At 40.5% G+C, this 20,218-nt stretch overlaps 2 protein-coding genes across 2 annotated transcripts in view; both read left to right on the plus strand.

The window, feature by feature from the left end:
• Positions 1-13,685, plus strand: part of tet1 (tet methylcytosine dioxygenase 1) — a 31,673-nt gene extending 17,988 nt beyond the window's left edge. The window contains exons 3-12 of the mRNA XM_079248653.1: positions 4,809-7,059; positions 7,577-7,667; positions 8,861-8,954; positions 9,547-9,755; positions 9,845-9,995; positions 10,267-10,356; positions 10,668-10,805; positions 11,402-11,578; positions 11,742-11,886; positions 11,994-13,685. Coding sequence (XP_079104779.1) covers positions 4,809-7,059; positions 7,577-7,667; positions 8,861-8,954; positions 9,547-9,755; positions 9,845-9,995; positions 10,267-10,356; positions 10,668-10,805; positions 11,402-11,578; positions 11,742-11,886; positions 11,994-13,048 — 4,401 coding nt within the window. The 3' untranslated portion in view covers positions 13,049-13,685. The remainder of the gene's footprint in view (positions 1-4,808; positions 7,060-7,576; positions 7,668-8,860; positions 8,955-9,546; positions 9,756-9,844; positions 9,996-10,266; positions 10,357-10,667; positions 10,806-11,401; positions 11,579-11,741; positions 11,887-11,993) is intronic.
• Positions 13,686-17,035: 3,350 nt separating this feature from the next.
• The window catches only part of eif4e1c (eukaryotic translation initiation factor 4E family member 1c), an 11,033-nt gene continuing 7,850 nt past the window's right edge, over positions 17,036-20,218 (plus strand). Inside the window, exons 1-2 of the mRNA XM_079248545.1 lie at positions 17,036-17,056; positions 19,530-19,615. Coding sequence (XP_079104671.1) covers positions 17,039-17,056; positions 19,530-19,615 — 104 coding nt within the window. The 5' untranslated portion in view covers positions 17,036-17,038. The remainder of the gene's footprint in view (positions 17,057-19,529; positions 19,616-20,218) is intronic.

Consider the following 20,218-nt stretch of genomic DNA (forward strand, 5'->3'; position numbering starts at 1 on the left):
TTTAAGATCTCAAACTGATCATCTTTTAGCAGATGAACTGTTTTGTCTATCAAGAATGACAGGTAGAAAGTGTTGTTTAGTCTAGCAAACAGTCTAAACCATTTATATTTTTGCCTGTCAGTTAATTCACAAAACTTGACGTGTTTCAGCAGTTGAGCGTGGAACTTAAGGGTTGATATCTTAGCACAGATGGCGTTGTGTTCCAGTGATCCAGATCCAGCATCCACTCCACAGCTTTCCTACAATCCCTGTGCGTAGGGTTAGAGTAAAAAGCCCACATAGGGGATCCTTTGTTTAGGAGAGTCTAGGCATGGAAGATAATTTACAAGCCGCCAAGGTCCTCACGCCATTGGCTGATGAGGCTCTGTATGCATCTGCGAAAGGCATCCCATATGTGTGTGTGTCTATATGTCTGTGTGTGTGCAGTGAGTGCGTCCGCCTCTGCTGCTGTAGCAGCACTTTGCTACAGCCGTTCACAGTCGCCTTAGTCATGACACCTGGGTCCTTGTCCTACGCACGGCTACTGTAGCCAGCGTTTTCTTGAGGCTGGGGGAAGGCAAAGCAAGATGGCCACCAATACCTTTTAGGGATATGCTGCCTAAACCAGAGGGGCTTCTTCCGAGGACAGATAAGGTAAAGGTTCATCCAGGGATGCATTGTCTGATGCAGATCTACAGAGGAGCCCACCTAGATGTGATCTCCTGCTGTCTCTCTGTCTTTGCCACCATGGATTCAGCTGATTGGAGAGTTTTATTTTTCTTCATTTTGTGTATAAGGACGTTTGTGTTAATATAACTCTTATTAAATCACTGAAGAATTGTGCATGTGAGTGTATGGGTTCCCCTTTCATTGTGAATTTCAGTGGACACAAACTCAGCAATAAAGAGGTCAGTTTCGCCGGTAACAGAGACCCCTCTTAATTTTCCTCATTTCATGTCTTCTTAAGTTGCTGTAAGAGATGAAGATCCCCTTTGCTTCCTCTTTTCTCTCTAATGTTGTTTTGGACAGCCATATATCTGCACCTGCTGTTTTCTAGTTGCTTAGCAGATAAAGGGAAGTGCTTCTGGGAGTTACAACTTGGCAGGTCTTGTTTGTGGTAGTAATGTTGCTGGTATTGTGTGGTTTGTAGAAATAAGTCTCTGTTGGTAATACCACACTAATGTGAATAATTTTACAGCTCTGTTCAGTGCTGCGCCCTGTGAGCCATTTCTCTCACGTTTAGGTTTATTCACACCTATATAAGGCAGTCTTTGCTTCTGTTTTTCTTTTTATGTTGTGTGTTTTGCGTGTAAGGCTACGTGACTCTGAGCTCTGCACACACAGGAAGCGTTCACTCAATGAATGAAGGAAATTATCACGTGTTCAGAGATACACACACAAACCACTGCTTACACTTCCAGCCAGGAAGGAAGCAGGCTTTTTCACTGTGTTGTTGTCAGGCTGTTGTGAGGTGGCGGTCCCCAAAGTGGAACAAGGGCAGTACAGTTGAACACTATGTTATGAATATGGCTGTAGATGGTCTCTTCATGTGGAAGAATGTGGATGTTTACATATAAAAATACATGTGTGTGTTTGTCTTTGTTTTTGAGTTAAAAAGGAATATAAACTCCTGGAAACGTCCTTGGAGACTCGTGTCTTTTGAGACACAGTTGGTTGTTTGGAAGTTGTCACACTTGTGTTGCCAGGGTTGGTCTCCAAATGCATGTTTGTGTGTGAAGCAGTAACCCTTTAGCTGCTCAAGCATTCATTTTGTTGATTCTCAAAGCTATTCCAGGCAGAAGCAGTTGAACTATTTTGTCTAAAAGAAAAAGAAAAGAGGACAACGTTTGCATGTACAACAGCGTAGCACTTGTGAGAGTGACTTTAGGCGCCCTGAGGCAGACAGAGCTAGCATAACACAGAAACACAGCCCTAACACATCACAGACCCAGTTTTCTCCTGAGACCCAGCGGCTAAATGAGAACACATGACTCCTCATTTACATCCTGCATGAGTCCTTCTGTTATCATAAAGCTTAAAGTAACATAATTAAAAACAGGGACTCTGCTTTGATGTCTGCTTAGGTTCATAAACACTCGAATGCACAAATTGCTGCATACGCACGCATGGAGACACGTGTGCATCTGCTGCAGTGCTGGAAGGCAGCCAGTGTTGCTTTGTCATTGAAACCATTGTATTATGACACCTTTCTCACTCTTCTCTTTCCCTGCACCACATCTTCTTTACTGTTTCCCACAGGTTCTCATTTGAATGTTTTAGTAGCTAATTTCTACATATTATGTGGAGAAAGTATCTCACCCATTTCCACTAACAGCTTTAATCATGCCTCAGTCTGCGCTCAAACTATCTGTTGCACGTTTCTCGAAGTGAAACACAATCCCATCAGCCGTGGAAAGTGTGTCAGAAGAAGGAGAAAATACAATGAATCATGAAAGGACCAGAAACTAGCTTACCATATTAATGATGTCAGAGGTTAATTTGTTATTAATCAGGGATATCTAAATTGTTGCTGAAACCCTTGAACTTCAACTTATGAAAGATTCCAAAGATAAAACAGTTTGACAGACATAAAATAATATATTTGCACTGACAAGAGCTACTAGCCAAAAAATATGCCATACTGTATCTCAGCATGTTGTGCAGTTTGTCTTTGAAAAATTGAGGAAACTGGAAGTGTTAACAGGCCCAACAAAAAAAAAGAGAAAGCCACGTAGAGAAGATGAGCAGGATTGGAGAGAGATATCCTCAGAAAAAAAAAATGCAGTAAGACCTGACACAGAACTGCAGAGATGACATCTGGTCCCTCAACTGAGCCAGATATGGTCTATGTGGAAGGGTGGTCATCAAAAAGTTACTGTTTAGGAACGGGGAGAAAAAGCTGTGGTACAGGAGGTCACATGACACTAGAACTGGACTGAAAATCAGTGGCAGCAGGTCTTATTGTATGAGGAATTCTACATATTCTTCTACATATTTTTTCTGCGCTCTTTTGCTAAATGAATACATCCGCAAGTAAATCTGCACAGCAGCAGATCTTTTGGACGTAGCAACCTCAGCTGAACATCAGTCAGTAAAGTCAAAGGAATTTTAGCCACACAGTAAATCCCCTGAACATATTAGATTTTGCAAATGGCTAACACCATGATATGTGATAGGCTTGAAATCTGTCTTGAAACACAGTGATGATTAGTCAACTCAGCCCTGAATGTGTTAACTGCCAATCCGCGATGATTACTAAGGGATCTTGAGAAAGAACTTCCCTTTGACTTCACATTACAACATATCAGATCTCCTTCTTTACACACCCACAGCAGGAGATTTCACAGTATTAATCCTCTCAGATCTCAGTGCTCCTTTTGACTTCTTTTATTTCATTTTCCATTTTTAACTGTGTGCTTTTAGTTCTGGAGGACATCATTTATTTCTCAGCACAGTCCTCCTCACAGACAGCAGTTCATGCCTTTGCCTAACAGCCATCACATGTGGAATGTCACAAGGCTTGATTCTTTGTTTATGGCACATGCTTCAGTCGAATACACTGGTGTTGTTTCATCCAGGATGTCTGAGTCTTTAAAATGACCATAATACAGCACACACATTAGGTTGATTTCTGCCACTGCTGTCAACTTGCTTTGTGAAAAGAAGTCCAAAATGTCATGATTACGTTACAGCAGCGCACTGGCAGTTGTGGCTTTGTAGTAAAAATAGTTTATCAGTGTAAACTAGGTTCATGCCTCATAGAAATAAAGGAAACACAGTTGATCAGAGCACAAGCAAGTGATCTGTGCAAGTGGTTTTGGTTGCGTCTGCTAGTTCACAAGCATTTGGTTTATCGTGTGGGGCTGTTGTTGATTTCTCTTGATCTGTTAGTTGCCATTCTCCTGCTGCAAAATATATTAAAGCCGTAGCTGTGATGGGGTTACAGAGCTAAAAGGAGTTCTGAGCAGTCACATTGGTTCATTGGAGTGAAAATGGCCTGTCAATACATAAACAGCTTGACTTGACTTTACCTCATCTGTACTCACTGAAGATGCTTTAAAAAAACGCTTTGACATACTATCTCGCAGATATGCTGATACAGCATTATGGCTGTATCAGTAACATTGGCATTGAAACCTTGATAGAACTTCCTTTTGATGCTTTAAGTTGAGGAAAGAGTGTCAGCACTGAGCTCCAGGTTTACTTGTAGTGTCTAACCAGTGAGTTTTTTATGGGGGGGAATCACTGTGTTGGCTTTTTTGGACCTTTAGATCATCTGTGCTGTACTGGAAATGAAAGTTTTGTCTTGACTGTACGTTGTTAATGCACATACTAATAAACAAGGGTTAACATTAACAGGCATTTTTGTGAATGCACACATCTTCTCACATGTCTGGGGACTCAACATGATACCCAGCACAAACACAGCATGCATATGCAAGCTGCACACATGCACTCAGTGACCCACAGGTAGCTGTCATGTACCGTGTGTGGTTTGGAAATGTTTCGAGGTTGGCACTTTACTACCTGTAGGTCTGCAGCAGTCAGCCTGGGAAGGAAGTTTAATCAAACTCTCAGCTGTGGAATAATCTAGTTTAATTTTTATTTGCTCTTTTTAAAGATCTGCTATGGTAACATTTATAGAAAGGAGGTTCTTTGCTCTCCATGATATTCCCCATAGCCTTGGTAGTGACTGCAGCAGATGCCCAAGCCTTGCTGGGAGGCAATCTGCTGTGCTATGTGGCGTGACTGTTTAGAGCAAGCTGAATCACTGACTACTGCCAGAGCTTGTTGAGTCATTCCTCTCTTCTTGTTTCTCTCTGTCTCAGGTGGTTCCAGAAAGTGGGTCGGTAAATGGCAAAAGCAAGGCACAGATGGATGACACCCACATGGCAGCAGAGGAGGATGAGGGGGAGGAAGGCCGCATACCTCATACGCAGTCTCCCCCCATTACCCAGTCGCTTACCCACACCCTGGTTTCAGACCAAGGTGGACAACCGGCACTTATTAAAAGAGAGCCCGGGCTGGAGCTGACCAGCATTGCACTTCACCAACACGTATGCTCTTCTGAGACTTTTCAGAACGGTTCCGCTGAGAACTTGACAAAACCTAATGGTGCTAACATGACCAGTGGGTCACACTCTGATCTGAAATCTGCATGTAAAAGGGCTACAGTAGTAACAGAGCCTCAAAGGTCTGGCACCACTGCAAACCCCAAAGACTACTCAGACGGACCCACGACTCCTCCACACGACTTGTCAGTTCCACTGAAGAAGATAAAACTGGAGGAGCCGTGGGTGTGGATCACTGAGCAGACCACCACACAGCTAACTGATGAAGAGGATGTATGTGAAGACCCGCTGTCTACACTTGCTGCCGTTGTATGTCTGTCTGTCACAGAGAGGAAGGGACTGCAGGAGAAACTTTTCAGTTCACGTTCATCCATTCTTCGCTCCATCAAAAAAGAGCCACCAGATTTGCACTTTGTTAAAAAAGAAAAAAATGACTTAATGATTGACCTGTGTCAGAAAAGCACTCCTATTAACTTGGAAAGGACTTCCCAGCCCATCAAACAAGAGCCTCCTCCAAGTGCCCTCTTACCAAGCGTGCAGACTTTGGCAGAGAAGAGAAATCTTAGTTTTGATCAGGCTATTGCCATTGAGGCGTTGACGCAGCTGGCAGCTATACCTCAAAGCCCCCTTGCTTCAATTAAAGCTGAAAATAAAAGTGAACATCCCATTTCTTCTGCTTTCCCAGGATCAACTTCCAGCACAAATGCATCATTGCAAGATGTCAAACCCATAGCAGCTATTCACTACAACAAAGTCTCGGTTATCAGTTCGCCGCTACACCAGACATCAGTGATACGTGCTCCTGTGGTCAGACACGCAAATGTCATCAAATGTTCTCGGGAGTTGAGCTCCGGCTCAAGGCTGTCTCTGCCTGCACTCATAGAGGCAAATTCTGACAGCAATAAAACACCCTACAGGTGGACAGAGCAGGGCCACGGTCCTCACGTCATCCAGTCAGAACGCAGCTACAAAAACTCCAGTCACATGAAGTCCAGTCAGGATCATGAGACTTGGAAAGACAGAGACCGTGTTGTCAGTAAAGTGAGCAGGAACAGAGACGAGGAAGAAGTGGCTGCTCAGCTTGCGGACCTGGCCTTCATCATCCAGTCACGGCACAACCAGCGATCAGAGAACAACCCTCCGAAGGGAACGCCTGTGCCAGCCATTAAATACAACTACAAATCCCAGCAATCCCCCAGCCAGAAAAAGCCTCTCATTAAAAAAACAAAAACCACGCCCTCCAAGCCCAGGAAGAAGAAAGGTGATGGATTACATGAGGGAATAAACCGCCGAACGCCACTCTCAAAATGCATGCCCAATGGAGAAATGCCCCACAGGAGCAGAGGCCAGAAGAGCCTCCCGCATGGGAAATCAGGCCCTCACTGCAAAAACAACTTATTTCTGCCTCTGGCGCAAATTGATATGAAGAGATATTTGTCTGAGGCTCAGGAGGAAAGGAGACAACTTATCCATCACAGTAACACACACAATGCAAGCCTCTTAGGGCAGAACTACAGCACTCTTACAAGGACCAGCCTCAGTAATGGTCAGGAGAACCAACCGTGGTCTCTTTCTAATGGTCCACTTCAACAACACAATCCATGTAACGGTCATGCTGCAGGACCAGAGGAGTGTTGTTTGTTATCTCAGGTAGCGCAGCCCTGTAGCGGGCTGCAGCACGGTGCTGATCCCAGCACCAGCCCATCAAAAACTGCTTTATTCAGCCATGCCACTGGGCACATTGGTCTGGCTAACGGCTTCTCAGGGGGTCCTCAGTCCCCTCCTCCAAGCCAACAGGGCTACTACAAGCTGGAGAGGTCAGGACCTGTCACTGTCCTGTCCACATCTACTGATGGAGTGCAGGACCACTCTGCAGAGTCAACTCCAACCAAGAACAGCATTAACAACTTTCTGGACTCTCCGATGAGTTTTCTGGATACCCCAACCAGGAACCTGCTCAATACACCTTCCAAAAAACTGGCTGATCTTCCATCCTGTCAGTGTGTGGGTAAGTACGTTTCACCTCAGGTTTTTCAGAACAAAGTAGCTCTCCAGTGTATTTGTGTTATACTGGTTCCATTGCACTGCCCTGAGAGACTGCCTTGAAGTAAGACTGCATATCTTTAACCTCAAACTCACTCTCATTTTCTGTCTGTCGCTTTCTGATGCAAACACACATGCAAACACACACACACACACCCACAAGCAGTGTCCTAATTCAAGGGCCAAATCAAGCAAATTAAGGCTGCATTTCTCTGCCATGTTTGGAGACTTGTGGAGCCTTGTTGACTAATCATGATGTATTTGGTCTTGAAATGAAAACTTCCAAGGTGCTGGGATTTGTATCAGCTACATTAACTATAAACATCAAGGTTATGGCAACAAGTATACTTATGTGTTTATGATAAAAACAAAACAGGCTTCACATCAGCTGTATCATGGGTATGGCAAGGCCGTCTCTGAGTTGGCTGTACTGCTGTTGGCTGTACTGATACCCAACACATCTTCATGTTTGTTTTCCACAGACCAAATCGTTGAAAAGGAGGAAGGCCCTTATTATACTCATCTTGGGGCAGGACCCAGTGTTGCTGCAGTAAGGGAACTGATGGAAAACAGGTACAGCGATTAGTAAGACATCATTTAAACTGTACATGTGTGGTTCATTTTTCTAAGAAATATGCTGAGAGCCTACTAGTCACCAGTAACTACAGACTGGGTGGAATGGGGCATGGCTACAATCACTCTAATTATAAGGAAGCGCTGCTCAGGCAGCCCATACATGCACCCTGTGTGTCAAACTGCACGCATAAACACAAAACACACACTGAAACAGGAAACCTCGAGAGCCAAGACGAGGGGGCCCTTTAGCCAAAATGAGAGCTTGTTTAAGACAGCTTGCTCTCCATTACTGTCCATCTGACAATGAGTCTCAACTGACAGAAACCATTTTGTCATTTTCATTGGCAGAAGTTTTTCTTTTTTTTTTTAATCAAAGCAACTAAATATTTGCTGTTAAATATTGTAGAAGTGTAATGAACAACAAGAGGCTCTTATTATGTAGTGGGGAACCAAATTTAGGCCCGTGTGATCTGGTCTCACAGAAGAGCTACTCTGGCCAAAATAGTTGAAATCCTTCATAATGGGTGTGATGGGTGTCAGAACACACTGTCCACCACAGTTGGCTGTGTAGGCGCAGAGCAGTCAGACTTTCTGTGATGACTTCTGTCTCCTATTAAACATGCCATTAATTGGCACGGAAGAAACTTCTGCAGAAGAATCATATAAACAGCGGATGAAAAGGTGTACGTGTGAACGATGTTCACCTGAGGAAGTGATGATAACATTATGCACAGTGGGATGAAGGAGAGTCTGCAGCAGCAAAGCTGTAAAGCAGTTTTCTGTTGTGAAACAGTCGAACCTGAGAGAAATGTTGATGTCAACGATCCACTCACTAACTATGTTGCAGCCTTCTTGCTCCTATTCATGGCATTGTAAGAAATAATGGCCTCCCTCTGTGGAATAAAGCATCCTGCCACAATAAAATAAATGTTCAAAGGATGGCTTGAAGAATTAAAGAGTTCAAGGTGTTGACTCATCTTATAATTCTCCCAAGTCTTGTTCCATTTGAGCAAATGTCAAATATGCGGCACAATCAAGGTCAGAATAAAGAATCTTCTGCTCAAGTTTTGCTACTTTTAAGTTCATGTTCTAACTACACAGAGCTGTTTTTGACATTTTTGGAAGGGTGGTTTTATGCCTTGAGGTCAAAATCTGAAATGTATTAAATTTTTTGCATGTGTGTTACACAGGTACGGTGCCAAAGGAAATGCAGTGAGGGTGGAAGTCGTTGTTTATACTGGGAAAGAAGGCAAGAGCTCCCAGGGGTGTCCAATAGCTAAATGGGTACGTGTTTGGTCTTCATATTCTCCTAATTCTCCTGAATATGTCTGAATGTATAAGGATTTCCTCATACAGATGTATGTAGCTTTCCTTGCAAAATATTTAGAGGGAAGAGATGGAGGTCAAGCCCAGATTTTTACTTGGCCACAACCGTGTTAGACACATAGTGTCCCACCCAGGCATGGAACTAAAATTTAAAGGAACAGCATGTAGCAATTAGAGGTCCAATTGGACATAGCAGCCATCTCAAAATGCTGTCTACCTGCTCTCTAGGAAGAAATTACATCTATATCTGCAGGCTAAGTGACCTGTTGGATAAAATAAACAAGTTTCTCCACCCCAGTGTTTATTCTTCAGGCTATGTTATGATTTTCTGCATTCGCCTATCCTGAAAACACTTTGCCTCTTTGTGTTTTTACTAAGGTCATGGACCCAATCTTCACTGAGGTGCCCCTCAATGAAGATTGGATATCTTGTCCTTTGTTCTTCCTTTTTCCATTTTGTCAGAAATGATAGTTTTATCTGTGGTTCGTCAGTCTTTTAACTGTTATGACCCGGTTGTTTTCCTTGTACGCCCATGCACATTATCTGACAGGTGATCCGGCGTGGCAGTGAGGAGGAGAAGCTGCTTTGTTTGGTCCGTCAGAGACCGGGACATCGCTGTGACACAGCTGTGTTGGTGATCCTCATCTTAGCATGGGAGGGAATCCCCCGGCAAGTGGCAGACCACCTCTACCAGGAGCTCACAGAAACCCTCTTTAAATATGGCTCTCCCACCAGCCGCCGCTGTGCCCTCAATGAAGAGTGGGTATCTTTCTTTTTCTTTTATATAATCCTTCCAGGCTATTTTCATTGATATAACACCTTCCCCGTTATTTACTATGACTCGACAGTCGCACGTGCGCATGCCAAGGTTTGGACCCAGACACTTGTGGAGCCTCATTTTCCTTTGGCTGCTCCTGGAGTATGTACTTCAATGGCTGTAAATTTGCCCGCAGCAAAGTGCCCCGCAAGTTTCGCCTTCTCGGAGACGACCGGGAGGAGGTGAGAAAGTGTGTGTGCATTGGTCTGCTGCAACAAACAATGAAAAAGCAGCTCCCTTGATTAATATAGCTAAATGAAAGCCATTAAAGGTTTTTGTAATATTTTAAAAGAAAACAGTCTCTTTCATTACCCTGCATTTGCTGATGAGATCTTTTGCAAACATTTGCCTCCTTGTGGCTAATGCTTGGCATGACAGTCACAGCCATTTTACAGATAGTTCATTTGTAAATCAGCTGCTGTACTCCTCAACATCCTAAACTGTCATTTTTAGGAGGAGACGATAGAGAGCAACCTTCAGAGCCTTGCCACTGACCTTGCACCGCTCTACAGAAAACTGGCTCCCGAGGCTTTTCAGAATCAGGTAGAGAGCATGAAACAGCCAAACATCTCTGTGATAATCCTCATTGTTGACTTTAATTTTTCTTCCTCTCCTCTGAAATGATCACACAGCCTCATTGCAGATCGCTTTAATGACCACCTTAAGATTGATTTTGTTTTCTAAACATTTGTTGTTTTTTTGAAGATCCCTATAATTCATTCTCTCAAAACCATAATCTGAATAAATTTGAGAAGAATGCATTTCTCACAGAAAAAGATGTCTTACCATAATTATTTTACTGTCTATGCTATGAATGAAACTCTTCTCCTGTTTTGTTCTTTAACCTCTCACAGGTTGAATATGAGGCGGCAGGGGGAGACTGCCGGCTGGGCAGAAGGGAGGGGCGTCCTTTCTCTGGGGTCACGGCCTGTGTAGACTTCTGTGCCCACGCTCACAAAGACACCAGCAACATGAACAATGGCAGCACTGTGGTAAGCAAGCTAGAGTGTGATACCTCTCAGAACAGTAGTAGCAGCGTAATAATAAAAACACAAAAGTACAAAATATAAAACAGAGAAAAACTTCAGCTAAAATAGATCATGGCAGATTGTGACACCATTCTCATATTTGCCATGGCAACAGGCAGTGGGGTAAAGATAAAGGAGTTCAGAGAGGTAATGCTCACACAGAATCTATACTTGTATTTGACCAGTTCCAGGTTCCCTTCAGGCTGAATATGGAGTCATTTGACAACCCGTTGAGAAAACTCACACCACAAATAACAAAGGCGACTCATTCAAACTCAGTTTGTCAAAGCATTTGAGTAACCCTGAGAATTTCAGAATATATTGTTTCATCATAAATTGGCATGTGATGTAACCATAGACTGTAAATTATGTCTGGAGGATTTTGAGCTGATCTGCACGTTCTGAATCAGTCGGGAAAAGAAAGGAGAGACGGTAATCAGTTACATGTAAAGATGCAGACTCAGTCTGTGTGGAGGGTTGTTACTTCTAGTTTTGGATCAGTCTGTTCGGGTTTTGATGGTTTTGGTTAAAATTCTTTTTACTTTTTTGTCTTTTTTCAGGTTTGCACTTTAACAAAGGAAGATAACCGGGCAGTACGTAACATACCTGAGGATGAACAGCTCCATGTGCTGCCACTTTACAAGATCTCAGACACAGATGAGTTTGGTCAGGTTGAGGGCCAGTGGAGCAAAATCCAAAGTGGTGCTTTGCAAGTTCTGTCCTCATTCCCTCGAGAGGTGAGTGGTCAGGAATGCAGCTTTTGCAGCTTCATACTGTTACTTATTTAATTTAATTTAATTTAATTTAATTTAATTTAATTCATTTTTCAATTCTTTTGTTAGCAAAACCAAAACAAAAAAATTATTAACAGACAATTTTATTAAAATACTTGGCTGTCAGGTGCGTTTACTCGCTGAACCAGTGAAATCAGCTCGTAAAATAAGACAAGAAGCTCGTCTGAAGGCTCAAGCAGAACGGATGGAGAAGAAACTTGGGTTGACTTCTCTCACTCCTGGAAAGGTGAAAACTGAGGCTCACAACAAAGGTAATAACACTCAATATTTGGTCATTGAAAAAATTGAGGTAAACACTCATGAATGCTCTTTTTGGGTATCACCTTATAAATATCTGTCATTTCTCTCCACAAACAAGAACCACAAGGCTACTACGGCTCTTATAGACTACCACCGAGACCCGCCAGTGTTGGAAAGTTGCAAACAGAGAGAAATCAAGCAAGCGCTTACAGCCAGGGCACCAGCGGTTACTCCACTCCAGGTGTAGGGGTCATCATGCAAAGGGAGGTCATCACCCCGAACCACCATGACCTGCATGGCCTCCAATTTGGACCGAGTGTCTCAGCTATTAACTACAAGACAGTGAGTGACACCATGAATGGTTATTCTCCAGCATCTGGTGAGCAGAGTGCTTTACTAGAATGTATACCTCCACACAACACCTACAGTAACTATGCTTTTAAAACTGAGCCCAATGAGGTGCACTGCTCTCCTCTGCGAAGACTCTCCCCCAGTGGGAATATTCCTCTTCCTCCTCCTCCCTCCTTCTCTCCCAGACCTACCTCTGAGGGCCTCTTCAGCAGGCTGAACGGACTTCATCGAGCTGCAGGAGACATCGCAGCAGAGATCAGAGGTCACGGCCTCTTTACAGGCTCATCTCTCCCCCAACAAACTTCCCCACTCATGCCACAGGAAGTGAAGCAGGAAGAAGTGTGGTCAGACAGCGAACACAATTTCCTGGACCATGACATAGGTGGGGTTGCCGTGGCACCGTCACATGGCTCCATCCTAATTGAGTGTGCACGGCGGGAGCTCCATGCAACAACACCTATCCTCAGGCCAAACCGTAGCCACCCCACCCGCATCTCCTTGGTCTTTTACCAGCACAAGTCCCTCAACGAGCCAGGCCACGGCATGGCTATGTGGGATGCCAAAATGGCCAAGCGAGAACGGGACCGGGAGGAGGAGGCTGAGAGGTCGAGGATGGAGGCCAGCCCTAGCAAAGGTGAAGGGAAGAATGGTAAACATTCTGGAGGGTTGGAGGGAGAGGACATTGGTGACGAGGCAGAGGAACTAAGGACGGTTGTGAATGTCCCAACACGTCAAACTTGGACTCACCCGAGGGATGGCGTCATCACCGTGTCCCCTTATGCTCTTACCCAAGTGACAGGCCCTTACAATCGCTGGACTTAGTGATTTAAACACGGAGAACTCCGACACCATGTGCTTCTGCCTTACCTCATTCAACTTCAAACTGATAACTCTCATTTTTATGTCGTTTTCATTGTGCTTTTCTAATATCTGTTCACTTTGACCTTCTTTGTCTCTGCCTTCAGAGTGATGAGGAGGACCAAAGTCAGTTGGCTTTTTAACTGTGAGTTTCAATGTTGGTTTTTATTGTAAAGAGATGGTGCTTTGAAGCATTTAAAGATGTTTTTAAACTGGTTTTATATACATGATTAAGAACAAAAAAAAGATGTGATTATTTATTCTGATCATAACAATTTCTATTTAATTTCTGGTGTAAGCCTGTTTACTGCAAGATTTCTAAGGTAACCTGCATTTAGTTGTACAGTAAGAGTATGCTTTTGCTTCAGCCAATAGTCCTCTACTTGTAAGAAGTGTCTCATTGGCTTTTACATTGGTGCCATTCTTACTGCAAGCTTTGTTAAGCAAACTCTTTGCATCAGATCATGTAGACTAATATTCTGCATATATTTACAACAGATTATCATTATCACATGTAGCATTGTGCTTTTAATTTTGTTGTCTCAGAAATGTACTTCTTTGGTTTGTTGTCTCTACACCTGGATGGTATGTCTTTTGTTCACAGATTTATATATATATATATATATATATATATATATATATATATGGCATATAAAGAAGCACTTTTTTAATTTCTTAAACTTAACTTGAAAAACTATATATATATATATATATATATATATATATATATATATATATATATATATATATATATATATATATATATATATATATATATATATGTATATATATAAATTCTGTTTTGTTTTTACAGTATTTCTGCATCACTTGCTTTCATTCATTTGACTGATGGAATACATATCTTTTATAACTTGTCATAATGAGGACTCGCGACATGCTGCAACAGTGAAGTGCTCATCTGGCACTTTGATTTATATTCAGCTCCTGACATTTAAGTGTTTCACAGGGAACAAGTGTGATAATAGGAATTCAGAAGCTCACTGTATGTTCTAAAGGTGCTACAGAAACCACAAAGTGTCAGATATGTCAACAGAATATAGCCAGCTGTTATGTCTATACTCTGGATTCATAAGACTATTGACTTCACTGCTAAATAATCTAACTGTTCCCGTTGTTGCCTCCACTTCGCTTTTGTCATAAAACCACTAAAAAATCAAAACCCACTGAGACGATTCAGAGTGTTCAACCCTTCTGAGGACTTTGTTTACAAGTAGCTTTTTTAACAGGGTCTCAATCTTGGGGGTTTGGAATCAACTCCTGCTGAATCAGGATTTTTTTTTTTTTTTTTTTTTTTTTTTTTTTACCCTTGACAGAGAAAATCATTTTAATAACACATCTGGTAAATTGTTAACACAAACCTGCACAGGTTTTTACACTAACACTGACAACATAATATTTCCTACAGTTAGTTTGTGGTCTTTTACACACTTAAACTTGCTTTTGGTGCTCATGGGTCAAGGTACAGAGTTATCCTAACCTGATTATATGCTGTTTAATGGTGATGGCATGGTGCTTTTTCAAACCTACTGGTGAGGTATATATTCGACCCAAAGTTTTATCATTTCCCTGGCTCACTCTGGCATCATATTTGTCAAATGTCTGCAGGAAAAGCACATAATTGTGAAGGTGTCCATCTCGTTTATATGTCTTCCACAAATGACTCGATTCTCCAGCAATTTTTCACAAGTCACAACCTTCATGCAAAAGAAATGAATGTAAACTGTTTGATTCAGTTGATTTAAAGACATTTTTTTAGCAACACATGACAAGATTAAATTTGTAAATGTTTCTTTTTGTTTTGGGGGACATTATTAGTCCACATGAAACATTTTTGTAAGGAACTAACAATAGCACCAGCATTCAAAGAGACTGTAAATATATATGTGAACCACATTGTTTTTACTGTATTGTTAATGGTGTTTAGACAATGGGTGATCTTGCTTATTTTGAAACTGAATTACTGTACGTTGCTGAAAGTATATCCAGTTTAGACTTGAGAAGAGACTAAATTTAGCATTCCTTTTATGGATGACTGGTCTCTTTCAGGATTGTGAAATAAAGTCATATTTATATTTTGGACCTGATGATGTCTTCCTCTCCCTTTTTTTTCATTTGGCATAATTTTTCATACCAGTCGCATGACTCCATGACTCACAGAGAATTTCCAGGGAATTCCAGTGTTCTTATTTTGACTTTGTCCTCCCAATATTTGGGGATAGATCTCCAGATTTTAAAGGTTGCCTCCTCCATTGAGGAAAAAAAATATTTAATCAAACTGTACTCTTACTGCATAATAGATCATTTTAGGACAATAATTGAATTTTTTTTTATGTTTTATGAATACATCAACATTATACTGCATCCAGTAACGGTGAAGCTAATTTTAGAAATTTCATTTAATTCTGGTTAATTTATGAAGGTTTATTGTCAACTATAGTGCATAATAGGTAATCTGCTGCCTCTATTTTTCACTTGTAATTTACTTTGGATAAAAGACTCCTCAGCAGATAAACTGTTATGTTAAAATGTTTTCAAAATCAGGTTAAAAAAAATTATATTGTCACTGAGACTAGTTTGTAGTAATAATAATAATGATATTAATAATGATAATAATGATATACTTTCATGGTGCCACATCCTCATGACTTGTGTCAGCTGTTGTCTGCGTTGTGTCATGTGTGTCACCCAGTTGATCTTGTGTAACCAAGCTGTTTGTTTAGGCAAGTTGTGAAGAGTGAATAACTAAGGTTTGTTTTTAGATTTAAACCAATGCTACAGGATTAATTATTTCCCAAAAGCTAAAATTTTCATCCTCTCTTTCATGGTTCATTACTGAGTCTCAAATTATTCAGCATTCTCTACAAGTATGGACACACTTAATGAGTAATTATTAACCTACAGTAGCGATGAGTTGCAGGAAGCATTCGATGAAAAAAGAAAATAACAATGAAAAAAAGGTTTGAAGTCATCTTTTTTTGCAACTACAAAAATTCATATCTTTTTAAAATAAAATTTGTAGCAGTATTGGCTGTATTGATTGCCACTTAGTTGTGAATGAAGTTAAAGAAAAGCAACAAAAGAGGAATGGGAGGTATAATGTTAAAATAATATTAAATACTGATTGTTGTTATATACCCTGTAAATAAGGCTACAACACTGTGATAAATTATTGGGGTAAGGAAGTTAGTTTTTTATTTCACTTTCATTGAATCACAAGACACGAAAAATATGCACACTTCATGCACAAAGCTATGGACAATTAGGCTGTGAAGTAGGAAGTGTGGGTTTTTCCCCAACAGAAATTAACTTGTGTGCTTGAAATAAAAAGTGTTTAGACCTAGTGTTTGTTAAGCTACATTTGGTAACAGCAAAAAAGTAAGTTAATGTAAAAGTGCAAAAATTTTACTAATGGAATTGTCTCCTTTTGTATTTTGACTGAAAACTAGTCACTAAAGCCATTATCTGACAATTATAATGTAATTTGCATATTTTCCTGTCAGATGTAACTGAGCATTGGCGTAGTTTAATTACATATGGTAAAACTGTTATTTTAAAAGTTGCCTTGAAGACTACATTTTACTCTTATGCACTTTTCAACCCATGTAAATCACCCACAACTACAAAAGTGTGACTTTACTTTGTATCCATACTCAAGTTCCTTAAAGTAAAATGATCCTATCTGCACCAACTGGACACTCCATGGTAGATTACAGTAACACAGATTAATAACTGGCAAACAACCTAACGAGAGTTAAATATATCTCGATATTTAATATGGACAGAAACCATCCCTAAATTATACATTTTCAATATCCCTTAGCTGAGTTCCTAGGTTTTTGGTTACCCACCTGAAATTGAACCGAGGTGGCTTCCGTAGTAGCAGACTGGAGTGACGCAGAGGCGCCGAACTGCCAGATCGTTTCTACAGTCAAGATGGCGACATCGGAGCCGGTAAGAGAAACAAGAGATAGCGTAGAAATTCGACTAATGCGCACAGGGCATCCTCATTACGTCTTTACTGTGTCTTATGATTTCTTTACATAATGTCGTTCTTCTAAAAAATATACCAATATGTTTGCAAAATGATGTTGTTTTAGGCCCCGGGTTTTCGCATGGATTAGCGTTAGCATGCGAGCAATGTGATGGATGAGGCTCTCCCTGACTTTGTTGGTCGGCAGGGAGGGACTGACGAGACGTCGTTCATTCAAACTCCATTCACTGGGTTGTTTGATCATTTCCCACGTAGGGAGTATTTATCTAGAGGTCGTTTTCACCAGTACACTGAAATATTAAAGTTATTAAATTATTTGTAGTTTTTGACAGGCTGTACACGTGTGTCGCGAGCTTGTAGCGAGCTGGCCTAGCACGTCTGCTATAACTAATGCTAGCAAACTGTAAAAGTAGCTCAGGTTTTACCACTTGTTTTTCTGAACCAACATAAACGTAGCTGTTTTTCTTCTGCTGAAAATGTTTTGAATATTAGTGTTGTGGAGTATGTGAATTCCATACAACGGTAGCAATAGTTGTTTTACATTTAGATATGAAATTACATGCAACCTTTTGAATGGTAAAGCAATTAATGAATAAATTCAACACCCAATATTCAGGAAGGTAGTCTTTTTCATCGTTGTGCTTTTCTGTTGGTTATAGCAGCTTAAAAAAGTCTCTGAATCCTACTTCTAAAAGGTTATTTCAGGGAATGGGTGGCATCCATCTTTATGGCAAAATGAAAAAAATGCCAGTCCTTGTTAATATACCATCCAATCTCCAGTCACTAGTGGCATATGGTGCGGGATCCACGTAATTTTACATTTGTACGTGATTATTTTGTTAATTTATATTTTTACTGAGACATACACAAGAGGGATACTATTTTCCACACTTTGGCTTCAGTACTACTGTTAGTAATCTGATTGACTGACTGATGTGAATTGATAATTTGTTGCTATCTGTTGTGCTGAAGGATATGACAACTTTTCCTTTTTGACAATAAGTTCTTTTCTTTCTTTCTTTTTTTTTTTTTTTTATTAGTGTTGAAGATATGTTTAACTGTTACAGTTGTTTCATCATAAGCAGCACAGTCTATTTTGGTCAAACTTTACATGGCAGGATGAGCAATGCCCATTAAGACAACTTACAACATGCAGTACTTCAAATTTTTAGTATTTGACACAAAAGAGAGACTCAAAATGTTAACATATTTGTGACTTAATTTGAAAGACTCTTTCCTGTTTTGATCCTATGTTCTGTTTTGTTTTCCTCTTAATCTCTGTATTTATATACATAAACCAGTTGTTAGTGATACGTTCATTTGACCGTATACAAGCAAGGCAGATATAGAGTAAACACGTGAAAAAATTAGGGTTGATTATTAGTATTTTCATTGCATCTTTTTCCCTATTCAGGTTTTTTCTCACTCTTGTGGCCATCTTTATTCTACCTCAAGCACCATTCTGTATCTAATTAATTCAAATAACAAAACATTTTCCATGGAATCTACAGGAAAATTGTGCTAGCGATAATTAGGAACAGCAACTGGCAGCTATTTTCTCCTCCTCTAACCTGGTGTGGGAATGCATGATGTGTCGTTAGATTTTTGTATTATTACTAATTATCACAGTTTATTTTGGCTTCAAATAACTTAAATATGGGAAATGACTTGTCCAGGGCTTGTCTCTTTTCATTCCCATAAAACATAATACCTGTTGTTTACTGTTTTCCACCCGAACACAACGGCTCAACTGTTCCCTAAAGTATCGGGGCAGCAACTTTATTGTTCTTGCCACACTTTGCAGCTGTGTTCCTGTCATTTAATTATTACAAAAAAATAATTGTTTTTGAATATTTATGATTCATAATTGAATAGCTATCTATTGTATCGTGATTATGTGATTGAATAGTCAATCTACTTGCACCTAGAGAAAGGGGATTTGCATTCAGAAATACATTACTCTATAACGTGGTGGGCAACTCCAACCCTCAACAGCCGCAGTCCTGCAAGTGTTAGGAGTTTCCCTGCTACAGTACACCTGACTCAGATCAATGGCTAATTAGCAGACCAGAGTTTTTTTTGTCAATCTCTGCACAAGTCTGATGTGTCAGTTGTGTTACAGCAGGGAAACACTTAACACTTCAGGACTACAGGCCTCAAGGACCGGAGTTGCCCACCCCTGCTCTGTAAGATGTATGGAAGTATTTCAGCTTCATAAAGACAGGATGATGTGAACTAAATGATTACAGTACAGCTTTTGCACCTCATGTACAATTCATATAATATTTATTCATCTTCTGCCGGGAAAAACTCTGTGCTAACACATTCATGATGCAGATCATTGGACTTGGCTGAATGAGACTGACATAGATATTTCATATGAATTCCTTTTGTATTCCATGAGAAATCAGATTTGCTTTGTTTGTTTTTTAGAAAACAGCTGAAACTGAAGATCAACAGACTGACGGTCAGGTGGTTGCAAATCCCGAGCAGTATATCAAACATCCTTTGCAAAACAGGTGAGAACCATACATTCTTCTTTTTCAGCTGAAAACTGTTTGTTCTTCCAAAGACCAGCACTATAACACTACTTTATCATTTTGTGATAAGCAAAATGCCAGTGAATGTTTCATGACATTTTGCAGGAAATGATTGAACTGTTTTGTTGGCATAAAAGTAAATGTAAAAAAAAAAAAAGTCCTATTTGTGTTATAGGATTAACCATTTAATTGTGATTTTTTTTTTTTTTAAATGACAAGATTATAACAATGCGTCTTTGGTGACTTGGAATATAATTGTTCACTGACAAATTTCCCTGGAACAAGTGCGTCATAGTGAAGAGCATAAATATAGAAACTTATCGATGACCAAAAGGGATGGCGGATGCTATTTTAGGGTTTACGTGGGAAGAAGAGATTAAAGAAGTCTGTTTTCCAGTCATTCATGAAATGTTATAACTCTGTGGTTGGAAGAACCAGTTTGGCAACATGGTACTGTTTAGTTGTGAGATGTAGTTAGTTTAGCAAAATGTTCAGTGTTCCACTTTAACACCCTAAAGACCAATTTATCCTCACTTCCGTACATAAATGGTGACATCCGTTTCAAACGCTGTCATACATCAC

This window comes from Telmatherina bonti (assembly GCF_933228915.1).
Source record: "Telmatherina bonti genome assembly, chromosome: 11".
NCBI classification, from domain to species: Eukaryota; Metazoa; Chordata; class Actinopteri; order Atheriniformes; family Telmatherinidae; genus Telmatherina; species Telmatherina bonti.